The 20,140-nt window shown below is 41.4% G+C and overlaps 1 protein-coding gene and 2 pseudogenes across 30 annotated transcripts in view; 1 reads left to right on the top strand and 2 right to left on the bottom strand.

Moving 5' to 3' along the window:
* MYO9A (myosin IXA) overlaps positions 1-20,140 on the bottom strand; it is a 306,446-nt gene that overhangs the window by 227,158 nt on the left and 59,148 nt on the right. For all 30 annotated transcript variants that reach the window (XM_073996176.1, XM_073996166.1, XM_073996163.1 and 27 more), the window contains one exon: positions 5,776-6,686. In XM_073996176.1, coding sequence (XP_073852277.1) covers positions 5,776-6,615 — 840 coding nt within the window. In that variant the 5' untranslated portion in view covers positions 6,616-6,686. The remainder of the gene's footprint in view (positions 1-5,775; positions 6,687-20,140) is intronic.
* Positions 873-3,831, bottom strand: LOC141407213 (eukaryotic translation initiation factor 5A-2 pseudogene; annotated as a pseudogene).
* LOC123574939 (U2 spliceosomal RNA) lies at positions 5,219-5,396 on the top strand (annotated as a pseudogene).

Raw genomic sequence — 20,140 nt, forward strand, 5'->3', positions numbered from 1 at the left:
AAAATCGGTCTTCATCCTTATCCTTATCCTTATTCTAATGGCACTTAGATGCACGTTTTTAGAGGGGAGAATAAGACAGCCAAGTTAACAAAAGGTTCCAGGAGAATCTCTAACCAACCCGCACACTAGGAAGACAGGGTGAAGACTTGTGAAGTCTATGCCATTTGCAGCGGGGAGGAGCCTGGCCTCTCCTGTTTCTGTGTGAAGACCTGGGATCAAATCAGTGAGGTGGACAGTCTGTTAGCAGGACTTCATCTTACTTTGCTGAGTTGTTTTTCTTTTTCATTCAATAATTTTACTCCTCACCCTTCTATGTGTCTGCGAGCCTAATCTTTCCTGGTCATGTGACAAGAACCCAGTATTTTCCGTTTTTTTGAGATGGAGTCTTACTCTGTATGGAGTCTTACTCTGTTGCCCAGGCTGGAGTGCAATGGCATGATATTGGCTCACTGCAATCTCTGCCTCCCGAAGAACCCAGTATTTTCTACAACAATATTTTATACATTTCTTTCTATACTGATTATATAATTATGGCTTTACAGCAGGAAACAAAAAAATAAAGAATAAGTCACAAAAAAAGAAATCAAAAGGGAAATTATCAAATGTTTTAAACTAAATAAAAATGAAAACACAATATATCAGAATTTGTGGGATAGCAGTACAAGCAGTACCTACGAAAGAATTTACAGCACTAAATAAATATATTAGAAAAGAAGAATGATCTAAAATTAATGACCTCAGAGATCATACTAAAAACTTTAAAAGCCTGTAATTCTAGCACTTTAAAAGCCTGTAATTCTAGCACAAAGCAGGTGGATCACTTGAGCCTGCGAGCTCAAGACCAGCCTGGGCAACATGGTAAAACTCTGTCTCTACAAAAAATACAAAAATAAGGCAGGCGTGGTGGTACATCCCTGTAATACCACCTACTTGGGAAGGTGAGGTGGGAGAATTGCTTAAGCCAGGGAGGTCAAGGCTCCCATTTATTTGCAGGGTTTTATGGCTACAGCATATTCTTCACTCATTGCACACATGACAGACACATCTTCACCTGCATTGTATTTTCCTTGTATTTATTTGCCTACTTCACCTTCTGGCAGTTTAAGATCCTCAGGAACTTCATCTGTTTCTGTCGGCAGGGGAAGGCAACTATTTTGAATGCGTATCAGTTGATAATCATGTGTCTGAATATTTGGAACACCCATGTTGTGAACAGAAGGACAAATATCTTTTTTTTTTTTTTTTTTTTTGCCCATGAAAATAGCAATTCCAACAAGGTGAACCTTGGCACGACCATGTTTTCCAGTTTTGGAAGTTGACATCTTCACTATTTTGCATGGTTGTCCTTTGAACACCATGAAGCCACTTTTGCGCAAGGTCGAGCACTGCATAGGGTAAGTGCTGGAAGCCCCAGCATCTCCCGTAGTTAAATCAGTTTCGTACACCATGGTGAGCTGAGGAGATGGTAGTTTTTCCGTGGGAACTTTCAGCAGGCAAAGAGTGCCTTTCACCTGCATACCAGCACGGGTCCCCTACAGCTGCAGAGCCAGCAGCAGCGGTGGCAGCTGCAGCAGTTCCCAATAAGGGACTATTATATAAAACTTTATGACAATAAATATGGTAACTTAGATTAAGCAAATTTCTTGAAAGATACAAACTACCAAAGCTTACAAAAAAAAAAAGGTAATATGAATAACTCTATATCTACTTTAAAAATTGAAGCCTTGTTTAAAATTCTCCCACAAAAAACACCAGGTCCAGATGGCTTCATTAATGAATTCCAACACTGACAGTAAAAAAAAAAAAAAATCAGTTCTACACAACTCTTCCAAAAATATGAGGAGAAAAGACTTCCCAATTCATCCTATGAGACTTGATAGTTCTATCAATGCAAAAGATAGAATGCAAAAAAAAAAAAAAAAAAAAAAGACATTAAAGAAAACAGTGTTAGGCATGATGGTGCATGCCTGTAATCTCAACTACTTGGAAGGCTGAAGCAGGAGAATCACTGAAGCCCAGGAGATTGAGACCAGCCTGGGCAACACAGTGGGATCCACTCTCAAAAAAATTTTTTTAATGAGAAAGAAAACAATGTCCCTCATGATGTAATTCACATTAACAAAGTTAAAAAGAAAAATCATCTCAGTAAGACACAGAAATAACACGTGACAGAATGAATTTTTACATCCATTCCTGAAAAAAGATCTAAACAAGCTAGGAATAGAAGGAATCAAGCTCAATTTGATACAGAATTTACACAAAACCAACAGCTATCATTATAACTTAATGGCTAAAAACTAAATGTTTTCCCCTAAGATTAGAAACGAGACAAAGACGTTGCTTTCAACCACCTCTATTCAACATTATACTGGAGTAGCCAGTGAAATCAAGCAAGAAAAAAAAAAAAACATCCAAACTAGAAAGGAAGAAAAACTTTTTATTTACAGACATGACTGACTATATGAAAAACCCAATGGAATCTATAAAAAAGTTGGTGTGGGGGTGGGCAGGTGCGGTGGCTCATTCCTGTTATCCCAGCACTTTAGGAGGCCAAGACAGGAGGATCACTTGAGCTCAGGAGTTCAGGACCAGTCAGCCTAGGCAACATAGTGAGACCTCATCGCTACTTTAAAAAAAAAAAAAAAAAAAGTAGCCCAGCATAGCGACACAGGCCAATAAGGCCAGCTACTCAGAAGGCTAAGGAGGGAGGATCACTCGAGCCTGGAGATTGCAGCTGCGGTGAGCTATGATGACATCGCTACACTCCAGCCTAGGCAATAGAGGGTGACCTCGTCTCAAAAAAAAAAAAAAAAAAAAGGTTAATGGCACTAATACTTAAGTCTAGCCAGGTTGCAGAAGATCAACATGTAACTATCAACTGTATATCTATATACTAGCAACAAACAATTGAAAATTGTAGAACACCATTTATAATAACATCCTCAAAAATACTGAGAGATAAATCTTACCAAAGATGTAAAAGATCTGTACACTAATAACTATAAAATACTGCCAAGAGAAATTAAAGAACTTAATAAAAAGTTAAACACATACTTATCATCTGATCTAGTCATTCCATTCCTAGATAATTACTGAAGAGAAAAAAAGTATGTCTATATAAACTTGAATGTAATAGCCAAAAATTAAAAACAACCCATATATCCATCAACAAGTGAATAGATTTTAAAAATTGTGATATCCAATGGAATACTATTACCTTAGCAACAAAAAGGAATGTATTATTGACACATGCAACAACATGGATAAATCTCAAAATAATTATACCAAGTGGGAGAAGCCAAATATAAAAGGGTACATACTATGTGGTTCCATGTACATAAAATGGTAGAAAAAGCAAACTAATCTACAGTGACAGAAAGAACTTAACTGGTTTCCCATATACGGGTGGGGTGTATATGGGAAGGAGTGTGAAAGAGGGATTACAAAGAGGTATGAAGAAACTTTGGGGATAATGGATATGTTCAATATCCTGACTGTGGTGGTTTCATGGGTATATACATGTCAAAGTTTATCACATTGTACACTTTAAATATACACAGTTTACTGTATTTCAATTATACCTACAAAATACCTTTTAAAAAGACAACTAAGTAATATTACCTTTTCCTTTCAGGTCTAAAACCAACACTATATTCCCTTTCCTTTTTTTTTTATAAATTGACAAGCAAAAATTACATATATTTATGGTATATAACATGATGTTTTCATATGTCTGCAGTGTAGAATGGCAAAATCAAGCTACTTAATTTATGTATTACCTCACAATACTTATCATTTTTTTGTACTGAGACTAGTTAAAATCTATTCTTAGAAATTCTCAAGTATAGGCTGGGGGCAGTGGCTCATGCCTATAATCCCAGCACTTTGAGGCCAAGGCAGGTGGATCACCTGAGGCCGGGAGTTCAAGACCAGCCTGACCAACATGGAGAAATCTGGTCTCTACCAAAAATACAAAATTAGCCAGGTGTGGTGGCGCATGCCTGTAATCCCAGCTACTCGGGAGGCTGAGGCAGAAGAATCCCTTGAACCCAGGAGGCTGAGGTTGCAGTGAGCCGAGATTGCACCATCGCGCGCCAGCCTGGCAACAAGAGCGAAATTCTGTCTCAAAAGAAAAAAAAGAAAGAAAGAAATTTTTTTTTTTTTTGAGATGGAGTCTCACTCTGTCACCCAGGCTGGAGTGCAGTGGCCAGATCTCGGCTCACTGTAAGCTCCGTCTCTCGGGTTTACGCCATTCTCCTACCTCCGCCTCCCGAGTAGCTGGGACTACAGGTGCCCGCCACCTAGCCTGGCTAGTTTTTTGTATTTTATTTTTTAGTGGAGACGGGATTTCACCGTGTTAGGCAGGATGGTCTCGATCTGCTGACCTCATGATCCGCCCGTCTCGGCCTCCCAGAGTGCTGGGATTACAGGCGTGAGCCACCGCGCCCGGCCTGAAATTTTCAAGTATATAATGTATTGTTACTTACTATAGTCATCATGATGTACAACAGATCTCTTGACCTTATTCTTCCTATATAACTAAAAAATTTGTGTCCTTTGACCAATATCTCTCCAATTCCCCCAGCCTTTAGTAACTACCACTTTGCTCTTTGTTTCTATGCATTCAACTTTTCAGATTCCACATATAAGTGAGATTGTGGAGTACTTATCCTTCTGTATTATCTTTCCTTTGGACATTGGATGGTATTACTTGTAAAACATTCCACAACTAAACATTTTTTTCCATATTCTCTACATTATTACAAGTTTCAATGCTAGGCACAGCTGTTAAGCTTGCAGAAATACAAATACATCAGCAAAAATATTCTCACCAACCATCACAATGCAGTTACGGACAGGACCTGCCTCTGCTTTCTCCCCTTACAGGAGGATATACAATGACTACAGTCATCTCTTTCTTTGCATCATTAATGACCCAAAGACACTCACTTAAAAAAAAAATTACCACTGTCACACTCCTCAATCTTCCACACCACCTTTTTTGCTTTCCCATCCTCCAGTTCCTCTTGGTTACTAAAAATAATGTCTACACTTCTATTTAGTTTTACTCCATCTTCTCACATCTATCAAATATTTTTTAAAGATATGTTTAAGAATAAGAACAGTATTTTTCTTTCTTTTTTTTTAAATTGCTGCTCCTTGTGGAGCAGGGCTACCCTGCAGGCAGTGTGCCCAGAGTAGCAAGAACAGTATTTCTATAGCTTCTCAGCCTTCTGGCTAAGATCAAGTGTAGTTCTGTTTTTATAAGTTTAATATCTGGAATGTCTTCTATCCAAAGACAATTTTGTTTGTTTTGTTTTGTTTTGTTTTTGAGACGGAGTTTCGCTCTTGTTGCTCAGACTAGAGTGCAATGGCATGATCTCGACTCACCACAACCTCCGCCTCCCGGGTTCAAACAATTCTCCCGCCTCAGCCTCCCGAGTAGCTAGGATTACAGGCATGCACCACCACGCCTGGCTAATTTTTTTTTGTATTTTCAGTAGAGACGGGTTTCTGCATGTTGGTCAGGCTGGTCTGGAACTCCTGACCTCAGGCGATCCACCTACCTCAGCCTCCCAAAGTGCTGGGATTACAGGCACGAGCCACTGCGCCCAGCTCTAAATGAGTTTTTGAAGCAGGGAGATGGAATAGGATCTTGCTTGATCTACTCCACACATTGATCTGGTATTGCAATACCTCCAGGAATGGTGCACCCCCCACCTCAAAGGATAAAAATTAAAATTAAAATCAAAAACAAGATTTCTATATATTTACCTCAAGTACTGGTCCAGCTCCAAGAATAATCTGTTCTACTCCACTGACAAATCCTTTCTGACTGAGAGCGGTAAGGTGGTGAATAAGAAAGTTTGTGCTTTGAGTCTTCCCAGAACCACTCTCTCCCGAAATCACGATGCACTGATTCTTTTTGCGCTGAAGCATGGCATGATAAGCTACATCAGCCACAGCATAAATGTGGGGCTCAAGTTTTCCCAGTTGGTGGTTATCATACATTTTGACATATTTGGGGTTATAAATAGGAAGAAACTTGAATGGGTTAATAACTATTAGAATACTGCCAACATAGGTATAAATTTTTTCATGCTTAAAGCGATTTCGTAGGTTTTCTAAGAGAGTTTTCTCATTCAAATCAGGTAAACTACATAAGTCATCAAAGTCTTTCTGTTGAGGCTGTGGAAGAAAACCCCGTTCCATCATCCTGCGACGTTCTTCTGTTACCCGTAGCCATGACTGCAGGCTACCATAATGGATCGATCCATCAAGGTTTTTCTCTCTCAGAAGAAAGCGGTAGTCCTCTCCACTTAAGCGATTTTCCAGAGCCATTCGGGGCCACAACATCATTCGCTGAACTGGACAGTCTGTTGGATTGAGAATCCATTCTTCTCCACCAAATTCCTTTACCTCCGCTAGAACATAACATTTTGTTTTGTCAAGATGAAGTTTGTTTATAAGAGACTCAATCACCTCAGCAGCTGTGGAGTTTTTTCTGGCAGGAATAGGACAGTAGATTGTCCCTTCCGAAATAGTCCCAGGATAGATCCGTAATGTATGTTCATTATCTTCAAAGCGTCGTCTTCCTCCATCATTTATATTCATATTGGATCCTGTCCCATCAGCATGGATAGTATATGTTCAAAGTCATGCAAACCATTTTCTTGGTAAAGTAACTGTAACATAAAAGATGCAAAATATTTAGAAGTAAATATGCATTGCTTTCTGATGTTCAAGAAAGAAAAGCTTAACAAGCATGTTGATTACATCTTCTAAAACACAAAATACTAACTTGTGTCTTAGCACAGCAACAGTTTCATCGAGACCACATAATATTAAGTTTCACTGTCCAAATTTAGGCACTTTCTAAAAATAGTAACTTGCCAAAAAAACATATATTTCAATGTTTTATTATACAAAAATCCAAAGAGTAGAAAGAAAAATGTTTCCCCTGCTGTCTCAAATGTTTTTAAAGAAATTGTGATTAGAACCAAGTTCTTTCCTTATACTTAACAAAGACTGGATTAAGACAGAATAATCATGCAAATCTAATTGCCCTGTACCCAAAATTTCTTAAGGATAAAGCAAAAACAAGAAAGATTTCCAACAATGGAGCAAACATTTTGTTAAATTTGTTAAAAACAGTAAGAAGATGGATAAACAGAGAAATTACATAAAACCAAGAAAATGGTGAGAGAAACCAACTAAAGAGATAGACATATATTTTCAAGGAATTCTAGGTTCTGACTCCCTCCCTCCCACAAGGTGGGAAGAAGGGAGTATGGCAAGAGCAATAAAAGAATCCTTCCCCCGACTTGCTGAGTAAATTTAACAAAATTATACAACTAGGCACCACTACAAATTTTATTCAGCTTCCCTTTGTCCTTCAATGCTACCACTATATCTTTTTACCTAACCTTATTTATTGCATTCCTTACAAGTATTCTGCATTTTCTTCCCATCTTCTCAAACCTCATATACAGTATATCACACTTCTAGAAGAATGATTTCAACTTTTATACCTCACTGAGAAAATAGTGATTTCCTTCAAATGGCTTCTCCAACTCAAAATTTATTCCTATCTTTACCTCATCTATCTTATTCCATTCCTGTCTTCTACTGAGAAAATATGCCCCACACACTTTCCAGGGCTGATAAAACCTATTTCTTATCATCTTCATTAGTTAGTTATATGCCCCCCAAAAAAACCACTCTCATGTGTCATCAATATTTCCCTTATTTATTTCATCCTTTAACATAGAAGGATGATGTGCTATTAAAAAAAAATAAGAAATACTTTCAGTTACTTCCCTTTTTTTGTTTTTTGTTTTGTTTTGTTTTTTTGAGACAGGGTCTTGTTCTGTCGCCCAGGCTAGAGTACAGCGACGTGATCTTGGCTCACTGCACCCTCCATCTCCCTGGCTCAGGTGATTCTCTCACCTCAACCTGGCTGGGACTACAGGTGTACGCCACCTTGCCTGGCTAAATTTTTGTATTTTTAGTAGAGACGGGGTTTCAACATGTTGCCCAGGGTACTCTCTATCCTCTCATACTACTATATATTTGTCAGTCTTCTAATCAAGAAACTATTTTTTCCCTTTTGCCAAGATGGTCTTTCAAACACAGAGATTAATACAGAACATACAAAAAAAACCCAGACATATAGGCCAGGTGGTGGCTCATACCTGTAATCTCAGCACTTTGGGAGGCCAAGGCGGGAGGATCACCTGAGGTCAGCAGTTCAAGATCAGCCTGGCCAACATGGTGAAACCCTGTCTCTACTAAAAATACAAAATTAGCCAGGCAAGGTGGCACGTCCCTGTAATCCCTGTTACCCAGAGGCCTGAGGCAGGAGAATCACTTGATCCTGGGAGGCAGAGGTTATAGTGAGCTAAGGTCGCACCCCTGCACTCCAGCTTGAGTGACAGAGTGAGACTCTGTCTCAAAAAAAAAAATTAAAAAAAAACTAGTTAGGAAAGGATAAACATTTCACTGTGGTACTGGTTCAATTGCTAATCTGAGTTGAAGTGAAGAAAATTAACAGTCCTATCTCATAGCATACTAAAAATAGATTCCATCTATGGATTTGTACCTATCAATCTGTTCTGGGCTCTATATTCTATTCCATAGGTCTATTTTTCCACCCCGAACCTCTGTTAATTACTACAGTCCTATAATAAATTTTGGTATCTGAAGGGCACATTACCTTAATGTGTTGTTCTTTACAAATTTTACGTTGGCCATTTACTCTACCATAAAAATGTTTAAGTTCACATGTTTACTATCATGAATAAAAATCTTTTCAGATTTTAATACTGCATTGATTTTACAGATTAATATTGGACATAACTGACATCTTATTGACTCTTCTCATTCATGAACACCATGCTGTTGGCTTTTAAAAATTACAACTATATTTTTCACTCCTAAAGTTTTTGTCATTTTCAAATCCACCTGATCTTTTTTCTGCCAGTTTACATTCCGAAATTATTTATACTTAAGGGCTATTACTCCTTTTCTTTTTGAAAATCCTGAGTATGTAATTTAATATTTTTCAGACTAACATTGAAACGTCATCCAGACTGAACTGCTCTTCTGGTTGTTTATTTCATATCCTCCTTAGCATGAGATGACTTTGTATGTTTGAGAATTCAGCTTTACAAGTGGACTTTTGATGGAACTTCTTTTGTTTTTCATACAAACACTTACTGAGGACCTGTTTACTACTTTTTTAAGAGAACCACAGTATCATAAATATATTTTTTAACTAAAAAATTTTGGTATTAAATGATCAATTGATATTCAAATTTCCTCAGTTATCTCATAAACAGTTTTCTTACAGATAGTCTAGATGAAGATTCTGCTCTACAATAACAGTGAGGATATACTCTGAGTTACCAGGTTCCTAGTTGTATAGCTATGTTTAGTTTCCTGAATCCCTAAGTATTTGGTTCATATAAGCTATGGCATCTGGCAGCAGTCAGCAGCAAATCTTCTTACAGCCAGAGAGGCTGTGACCTGTACCACTCCAGAAGATGTGCTAAGTCAAGGGGTCCCCAACCACTGGGCCATGGACCAGTGACAGTCCATGGCCTGTCAGGAATTGGGCCGCACAGCAGAAGATGAGCAGCAAGCGAGTGAGCATTACTGCCTGGGCTCTGCCTCCTGTCAGATAGTCAGCAGCATTAGATTGTCATAGAAGCATAAGCACTATTGTGACCTGCACATGCAAAGGATCTAGATTGCATGCTCCTTATGAGAATCTAACTAATGCCTGATGACCTAATACCTGATGATCTGAGGCAGACTAGTTTCATCCCGAAACCATCCCCTACTACCCCATCTGTGGAAAAACTGTCATCTATGAAACCAGTCCCTGGTGCCAAAAAGGTTAAAGATCACTGTACTAAGTAACTACAATCTAATCCCTAAAGTTATATAATATGGCAGCCCTGGAAGTAAACTCAGAAACATCTTTTTTTTTTTTTTTTTGAGACGGAGTCTCGCGCAGTGTCACCCAGGCTGGAGTGCAGTGGCGCGATCTCGGCTTACTGCAAGCTCCGCCTCCCAGGTTCACGCCATTCTCCTGCCTCAGCCTCCGAGTAGCTGGGACTACAGGCGCCCGCCACCACGCCCGGCTAGTTTTTTGTATTTTTAGTAGAGACGAGGTTTCACCATGTTAGCCAGGATGGTCTCGATCTCCTGACCTCGTGATCCACCCGCCTCGGCCTCCCAAAGTGCTGGGATTACAGGCTTGAGCCACCGCGCCCGGCCTAGAAACATCTTTTTTAACAGAGGAGTCCTATCTTGGTCCACTGTTTCCAACAATAAGCCCAACTCTAATTACACTTCCCTATTACTTCAAAGCAGCCAAAACCTCACCTGCTCCTTCCTGAAACACAGAAATGTTTACATTTTTTGAGCCCTAGTTTTGTCAGTTTGGTTTTATCTTTGTTATTTTATCAATTACTGCTTTGTTTTTTGGTTTTCGTTGTACAAAAAGGAGGGTTTGTCTCAAAATACCACTCAGAAATCCATCTTGATCACAAGCCAGTCCTTGCTAAAATACTTCGAAAATCTGTATTTGCAAATGCGAGACATGAGCTTTCATTAAAATCATCCGGGGAACTTTTTCAAAACATATATTACCGGCCAGGCATGGTGGCTCATGCCTGTAATCCCAGCACTTTGGGAGGCCCAGGCGGGTGGATCACGAGGTCAGGAGATCAGAACCATCCTGGTTAACATGGTGAAACCCCATCTCTACGGACAATACAAAAATTAGCCAGGTGTGGTGGCGGGCACCTGTAGCCCCAGCTACTCGGGAGGCTGAGGCAGGAGAACGGCATGAACCCAGGAGGCGGAGCTTGCAGTGAGCCAAGATCACACCACTGCGCTCCAGCCTGGGCAACAAGAGTGACACTCCATCTCTAAATAAATAAAATAAATAAATATTTTTTTAAATGTACATTACCAGGCTCAACAATAGTTATGAGTTGAGGAAACGTAGGTAATTCTGTTATTGCTGATCCAGAAAATAGTATTTGAAAATCACTGTATTCCCAAGTGTTTGGGAACTCACTTTCTACTCCCTTACCACTCTTCCCACATAGCAAGCTACCTGACAATGCTCTGGAAAAGTCGTGAAATTCCAGAGTTGGTAATCCAAAGGTCTTTCCTCATTCTTCATTTTAACACACCACACTATGGCATGACTAAAGCAGACGATTTCTAGTTCTTGAAAGTGTCCTCACATAGTTATTTTTCTTGTAGTCTTCCTCTTTTTCTTACTCCTACAGCTCCTTTTCCATTAACTCATTTTACTTTGTTGTTGTTTTGTTTTTGTATTTGTTTTTGTTTTATAGAGCCAGGGTCTGTCTCTGTCATGCAGGTTCGAGTACAGTGGCACAATCATGGCTCACTGCAGCCTCAACCTTCTGGGCTCAAGTGATCCTCCTGCTTCAGTCTCCCGAGTAGTTGTGACTATAAGTGCGTGCCACCAAAGGCAGCAGCGGCCCATCAACAGCGGCCACTGCCATGACACCAGCTGCAGTGGGGGAGGTGCAGCCAGAACTGCATGCTCCACGGAGGCAGCAGAAGCCAGGAACAGGTGGGAGCCCCGCCACCTTCTGAGTTGACAGGGCAGGAGTTTCGCGCTCCCTGGGTGCAGCTGTGGCCACCCATCCAGGTGCGCTGCAGACCTGGGCATCACTGTGCTCTTGGGGGATGGGAGTAGGCAGGAGCCCCACCCTCCCAGGCACAGCTGCAGCCACCCAACCCGCAGCTGCAGACCCAGGCATCTCTGCACTCTCAGAGGCCTGGGAAGGCCCCCCGCCCAGCCACTGCAGGTTCAGAAGTGTTTGCTCCCACTGCCTGGCCTCTCCTCACTCCCAGCACCCACTCCAATCTCAGAGCAAGGTTGGGTCCGAGCCTGGGCACTGTCACAGTGTGGTCAAGTGTGCACACGCTCCAGATAGCACTGATACACCAGTCCCCTATCACCTCGGCCCCCTCTAAACTTTGGGCGCCTACAAACGCTAGAGGGAGGCCAAGGGGGTACTGAGGGCAGTTCAGTGCTGGCCTGTAAGCGCCCCCTGTCACAAACAGCCTGGGCACCATGAACAGCAGCAGGAGGTAGACAGGCTCCTGGGCAAAAGGAGGCAGGTCCCTGGTGAAGCCCCACCTTCAAGCCAGGGAAGGCCTGAAGCCTGGGGACAAGGCTTTCCATTGGCACCTGATGACCAGAGTGGGAACTTGTGGTGCTTTCTCCAGGCCCACCCATGGTTGTCCATGAACTAATGAGTACATACTTCCTCCCTGCTGAGACCTATAAAAACCCAAACTCAGCCAGACTTGAGGAGACAACCACCTGCCAGTTGCAGAGAAAAGGTGCCCACCCGAGGGTCTCCTCTCTGCCGAGAGCTGAGATGACGGGACAACTAGCTGCAGGGAGAAGCTACCCACCCCAGGGTCTCCTCTGCTGAGAGCTGAAGAGTTATGTAACAACCAACTGCTGAGAGGAGCTACCCACTCCATGGTCTCCACTCTGCTGAGAGCTGAACACTCATCAGGATACCCTGGTTGCAGAGAGGAGCTACCCACTGCAAGTCTCCTCTGAGCTGTTCTAGCACTCAATAAAGCTCCTCTTCGCCTTGCTCACCTTCCACTTCTCCGCATACCTCATTCTTCCTGGGTGCAGAACAAGAACTCAGGACCTGCCGAATGGCAGGGCTAAAAGAACCATAACACAAACAGGGCTGAAATACGCCCCTTGCTCATCGCATTGTAGGCAACAGGAGAGAAGAGAGAAGGAGAAAAGAGCTGAGGACCTTCATGGAGCCCAGACCTGGGGGCTCCCTGAGCCAAGGCTGTGACACCTTCCTTGAGGCTCTGCGGTTCCTGGCATCTCCAAGCTTCCGAACACCGCTGCATTCCCCAGTGCCAGCAATGGAAGCTGCTTATGGAACGCCTAGTCCAGCCACAGCCTTGCAAGGAGGCCAGCACCTGTGCCTGCACCCGGAGCTGCCTGCCCCACTGCAGCCAGCATGCTCGGTTCTGTACAGTGGCCAAACTCCTCGCTCACTCACACAACCCTCGCCACTCCATGCCTGGCTCACCTTTGGTAGGTGTGGGATCCAGGCTGGTAGTGCAAGCCAAAGACAGCCTGCCATTCAGAGTGAGCAGAACAAGCCCAGCAGACCCAAGAAAAACTCAGGCAAAGGCACCACTGGCCACAGACGTTTCCAGCCAGAAAAGTATCATCCCAAGAAGTATCACCCTATAGCAAGATGGAATGCTGCCCAGGCTGGTCCACAAAGCCAAAAATTTTTGTGTAAAAATTTTTACTATATGCTCCTTTACAGGAAAATTTTGCTGACGGTTGTTCTAGGGTAGCCACTAAAAAATATTTTTTTTAGGCTGGGCCTGGTGGCTCACGCCTGTAATCCCAGCACTTTGGGAGGCTGAGGCAGGCGGATCACTTAAGGTCAGGAGTTTGAGGCCAGCCTGGTCAACATGGTGAAACCCAGTCCCTACTAAAAAGTACAAAAAAAATTAGCCAGGCAGGGTGGTGCGTGTCTGTAATCCCAACTATTCGGGAGGCTGAGGCAGGAGAATTGCTTGAACTCAGGAGGCACAGGTTGCAGTAAGCCAAAATCACACCACTGCATTCTAGCCTGGGCAACTGAGCGCAACTCCATCTCAAAAAAAAAAAAAAAAAGATTTTTTAAGTATAACTTTCCATGTGGCACAGATACACCACGGAATACTATGCAGTCATAAAAAAGAATGAGATAACGTTCCTTTATAGCGACATGGATGGAGCTGGAGGCCATTATCCTAAGTAAACTAATGCAAGAACAGAAAACCTAACTCTGCACTTCTAAATGGGAGCTAAAAACTGAGTACACATGAACACAAAGAAGGGACCAATAGACACCAGAGCCTACTTGAGGGTGAAGGGTGGGAGGAAGGCGAGGATCAAAAAACTACCTATCGGGTACTGTGCTTATTATCTGGGAAACAAAATCATCTGTACACCAAACCCCTGCAACTCACAATTTATCTAAAGAACCAACCTGTACATGTACTCTTGAAACTAAAAGTTATAAATAAATAAGTGTAACTTTCCAACTAGTAGAGTGAAAAAACAGAATAATGAGTTCAAAAGAAAGCAAGAAAGGAGAAGGGGAAAAAAGTCAGAATAGGCGGATCAAATAGAAAACAAATAGTAAAGTTTTAAGCTAAATACAACAGTAATTATATTATATTACATGTAAATGCTCCAGTTAAAAAACAAAGATGGTCAGATCAAATTTTTAAAATTCAACTATCTGCTATTTTCATGAGGATGCAGAATCAGAAAGTTTTTTTTTTTTTTAAAGGAGAAGAAATACCATACAAACACTAGCCAAAAGAAAGCTGGTATAATTAAAAAAAAAAAAAAAAAAAAAAGCTGGTATAATACATCAAAATAACATCAAGCAAAACAGGAAAAGAAAATGGAATTAAATATCTCTTAAGGGATTTTTTTAGCCCTTCCATACTATTATTTTAGGCTTAGGCCTGAGACAAAGGTCTCTGGATATCACTGGTGTTCTTGAAAAGAAGTACAAAACAGAAAAAGATTTTGGAAGTTAAGGAGGAAGCCACAGAGTGGCAAGTAAGTAGTTAGCAGATGTTGATCAAATCTGCTACAAAGAAAGCAGGAGTAGGGCTGGGCGCAGTGGCTCACGCCTGTAATCCCAGCACTTTGGGGGGCTGAGGCGGGAGAATACAAGGTCAGGAGTTCAAGAACAGCCTGGCCAAGACGGTGAAACCCCATCTCTACTAAAAATGCAAAAATTAGCCGGGCGTGGTAGCACGTGACTGTAGCCCCAGCTGCTCAGGAGGCTGAGGCAGGAGAATCGCTTGAATACGGGAGGCGGTGAGTGGAGATCATGCCACTGCACTCCAGCCTGGAGACAGAGCAAGACTCTGTCTCAAAAAAAAAAAAAAAAAAAAAAGAAAGCAGGAGTATTGTGAGTGAAATGTTTATTAGTTAGGGGGCTTGGGAACACAACTCTATGACTATAAATAGGATCAAGCAAGGAAGCCGAAACTAAAAACTGAAGAAAAAGAGAAAGAAGGTCTAACTGGTGAGCCAAAGTTCCTTGGTAAGCAAGACTAAATGAGATTAAGGTCAAAGGTGGACAGATGTCTCTCAGAAAGGAAAAAAAAAAAAAGGACACTATTTTACTGAAAGAATTAAAAAAAAATTGCAGAGAAACAGAATTTGAGATAAGATGTGACAAGAGTGCATATCAGCTAATCATTACTACATAGAATATAGAAACCCAAGTTTTACCTATAGCAGATCAATGTCAAGTAAAAACAAAAGTGGGTGCTGACAGAAAACACATTTTGTACTATTTCAGTTGAAGAAAATGTAATGGAAGAAATAAATTATCAAGCTGGGCACAGTAGTGCATGCCTATAGTCATAGCTATTTGAAAGGCTGAGGTGGGAGGATTGCTTGAGCACAGGAGTTCACGACCAGCCTGGGCAATATTTAAGACACCATCTCTAAATAAACAAAATGTTAATAGTTGGCAGGCCACATGTAGAATGAAAACCTCTCACCTTACACAAAAATCAACTCAAAATGAATCAAGGACTTAAATCTAAGACCTGAATAGAAATTCTACAAGATAATGTCAGAAAAACCTTTCCAGGCTTTGGCTTAGGCAAAGACTTTATGATCAAGAACCCAAAAGCAAATCCAACAAAAACAAAGATGAATAGATGGGACTTAATTAAACTATTTAAAAGCCTCTGCACAGAAAAAGAAACAATCAGCAAAGAGACAACCCAGAGAGTAGAAGAAAATCTTCACAATGTATATATCCAATAAAGGACTAATATCCAGAAACTACAAAGAACTCAAACAAATTAGCAAGAAAAACAAACAATCTCATCCAAAAGTAGGCTAAGGACATGAATAGACAATTCTCAAAAGAAGATATACAAAAGGTCAATAAACATGAAAAAATGCTCAACATCATTAATGATGAGGGAAATGCAAAACAAAATAACAATGTGATACCACCCTACTCCTGCAAGAATGGCCAAAAAAAAAAAAAAAATCAAAAAAATAATAGATGTTGGCAGCGATGTGGTGAAAAGAGAATACACTTTTACACTGCTGGTGGGAATGTAAAATAGTACAACTACTATAAAAAAAACAGCATGGAGATTCCTTAAAGAATTAAAAGTAGGCCAGGTGCAGTGGCTCACGCCTATAATCCCAGCACTTTGGGAAGCCAAGGCGGGTGGATCACTTGAGGTCAGGAGTTTGAGACTAGCCTGACCAACATGGCGAAACCCCATCCCTACTAAAAGTATGAAAAATTAGCTGCGCATGGTGGCACGTGCCTGTAGCCCCAATTACTCAGGAGACTGAGGCACGAGAATCACTGGAACCCAGGAGGCAAAGTTTACAGTGAGCCCAAATCATGCCACTGCACTCCAGCCTAGGCAACGGAGTATCACCCAGTTGCCACTACTGAGTATCTACCCGGAGAAAAAGAAGTCATTTATACAAAAAAAGATACTCCCACAGGCATGTTTATGGCAGCACAATTCACAACTGCAAAAATATAGAACCAGCCCAACTGCCCATCAATCAATGAGTGGATAAAGAAATTGTGGTCAATATACACCATGGAATACTACTCAGCCATAAAAAGAAACAAAATAATGGCATTCACAGTGACCTGGATGGAACTGGAGACCATTATTCTAAGTGAAGTAACTCAGGAACAGAAAACCAAACATCGTATGTTCTCACTCATAAGCAGGAGCTAAGCTATGAGGATTCAAAGACCTAAGAATGACACGATGAACTTTGGGGACTTGGGGGAAAGGGTGGGAGGTGGGTAAGGGATAACAAATGGGGTATAGTGTATACTCCTCAGGCGATAGGTGCACCAAAATCTCAGAAATCACCACTAAAGAACTTACTCAGCCAGGCGCAGTGGCTCACGCCTGTTAATCCCAGTACTTTGGGAGGCCGAGGCAAGCCAATCACTTGAGGTCAGGAGTTCAAGACCAGCCTGGTCAACACGGCAAAACCCCGTCTCTACTAAAAATACAAAAATGGCCGGGCACAGTGGCTCACACCTGTAATCCCAGCACTTTGGGAGGCTGAGGTGGACAGATCACCTGAGGTCAGGAGTTCAAGACTAGCCTGGCCAACATGGCGAAACCCTGTCTTTACTAAAAGTATAAAAAATTAGCCGGGCATGGTGGGTGCTTGTAATCCCAGCTACTCAGGAGGCTGAGGCAGGAGAATCGCTTGAACCTGAGAGGCGGAGGTTGCAGTGAGCCAAGATTGTACCTCTGTACTCCAGCCTGGGCGACAAGAGCGAGACTCTGTCTCAGGACAAAAAAAAAAAAAAAAAATTAGCTGGGTGTGGTGGCACATGCCTGTAATCTCAGCTATTTGGGAGGCTGAGGCAGAATCACTTGAACCCGGGAGGTGGAGGTTGCAGTGAGCAGAGATCACACCACTGAACTCCAGCCTTGATGACAGAGTGAGATTCCATCTCAAAAATAAAAATTAAAAATAAAAAAAAACTTACTTATGCAACCAAGCATCACTTGTTCCCCAAAAACCTATGAAAATGAAAAATAAAACAAAACGTGAATTATTGTATGACACACTAGTATATGTGTATCAGCTTAGCCTGACCAGTAAGTACTCTGACAACTTTTATACATATAACATTTATACATATAAATGACAGCTGACCGTAAGAATAAAACAATACACGTAAAGAACTAAGCACATTATTGGCATTTATATAGCAATCAGACAATGCTGTACCTTTTATATAGAAAATTATTTAATATTCTTTTTATTCTCTATCTCAATGAAGACACTTCAAAAGTATATGCTAACAGTATACACTAACGTCGTAAGAAAGTTGCTGTGGTTCAGCAGGGTGTAGTTCAGAATAGACCAGCTTATGATGTTATTCATTGGACTGAGTTAGAAGGGACTAATTATAGAGGAAAACTGTGGTGAAGAAAGAAAACAAAGAATAAAGACTTTCCTTTAAACTAGAAGTTCAGTTAAAGAAATAAAAAAGTCCCTAAAGATTTTTAATGCAGTGTTCTGTACAGTATTCTGCAGTGTTAATAAATTACTTTTCAAAAAACATAATGTTGTTTTTGCTTTTTTATCAAATCCCCAAGACTATTTTCTTTATTTAAAAAAAAAAAAAAAGGCCGGGCGCGATGGCTCAAGCCTGTAATCCCAGCACTTTGGGAGGCCGAGACGGGCGGATCACGAGGTCAGGAGATCGAGACCATCCTGGCTGACACGGTGAAACCCCGTCTCTACTAAAAAAAATACAAAAACTTAGCCGGGCGAGGTGGCGGGCGCCTGTAGTCCCAGCTACTCGGGAGGCTGAGGCAGGAGAATGGCGTAAACCCGGGAGGTGGAGCTTGCAGTGAGCTGAGATCCGGCCAGTGCACTCCAGCCTGGGCGACAGAGCGAGACTCCGTCTCAAAAAAAAAAAAAAAAAAAAAAGTGTCCTTTCTCTTTATGCGTGCTTTATCACAGGTCTCTACTGATAAATGTTAGTAAGAAAGATCATACATTGTTGGCCAGGCGTGATGGCTCATGCCAGTAATCCCAGCACTTTGGTAAGTCAAGGCAGATGGATCGCTTGAGGTCAGGAGTTTAAGACCAGCCTGGCCAACATGGTGAAACCCCATCTCTACTAAAAAAAAAAAAAAAAAAAAATACAGGCCAGGCGTGGTGGCTCATGCCTGCAATCTCAACACTTTGGGAGGCCAAGGCAGGCATCTCACAAGGTCAGGAGTTTGAGACCAGGCTGGACAACATGGTGAAACTCGGTCTCTACTAAAAATACAAAACAAAAAATTAGCCGGGCATGGTGGCACACGCCTGTAATCCCAGCTACTCAGGAGGCCGAGGCAGGAGAATCGCTTGAACCTGGAAATCAGAGGTTGCAGTGAGCCAAGCCTGAGCCACTGCACTCCCCCCTGGGTGACAGACTGAGATTCTGTCCCAAAAAAAAGAAAAGATCATACATTGTCATCCAGTAGCAAGAAAAGTAGAACTGGGCTGGGCACGGTGGCTCACGCCTGTAATTCCAGCACTTTGGGAGGCCGAGGTGGGCAGATCACAAAGTCAGGAGATCAAGACCATCCTGGCAAACACGGTGAAACGCCGTCTCTACTAAAAATACAAAAAAAAAATTAGCCGGGCATGGTGGCGGGCGCCTGTAGTCCCAGCTTCTCGGGAGGCTGAGGAAGGAGAATGGCATGAACCCGGGAGGCAGCGGAGCTTGCAGTGAGTGGAGATCGTGCCACTGCACTCCAGCCTGGGCGACAGAGCGAGACTCCATCTCAAAAAAAAAAAAAAAGAAAAGTAGAACTGAATCAAGCAAATGTATTATGCATTTAAAAAGTAAAAAAGGAAAAAAAATTGAACTTTAATGTTGAAAAAATAACTCAAACCAAAGGTCTCATAGTACATACAGAAAACACTATAATATCAAAGGCAAGATCTATTTGAGAAAACATTACTGATTTGCATATGGCTATAAATATCACTGGGGAGAGTTATTAAACATTTTGAATTTTAGATAAATAACTATGGGGAACTTGTGTTCATGACCTAATATTTCTTCATTCTTTAGTGCTTACAATTAGAGTGTTCCACAAATAAATATAGTCACTACCATACAAATGTTTAATCACATATATAAACATATACGTAACTTATTTTGATACATAAACATTTAGATATGTAAACTTTGCAAACTATGTATTTAGAAGTAAATTTGCTTTTTAAAAGCCCCCAAATACTCTTTTTACAAACCCATTTCCTCCTCTTCCTAGGCACAAAACTAGACTTTATTTCCCAATCTTCCCTGGGGTTACATGTGGACATATGATCAAGTCCTAGGTAAATGGTATGTGGGGCAGAGATTATGTACATTCTCTCCAGGCTGAGCCAAAAAAAACCTCTAAAAGCATCTGCCTTTCCTAGTCTGCTATAAGAATGGAGACAACCTGAGGAAAAGCTCAAAGGCCCTAAGGGACACAGAGCCACTAG

Source organism: Macaca fascicularis, chromosome 7 (assembly GCF_037993035.2).
Source record: "Macaca fascicularis isolate 582-1 chromosome 7, T2T-MFA8v1.1".
In the NCBI taxonomy this organism is placed as follows: domain Eukaryota; kingdom Metazoa; phylum Chordata; class Mammalia; order Primates; family Cercopithecidae; genus Macaca; species Macaca fascicularis.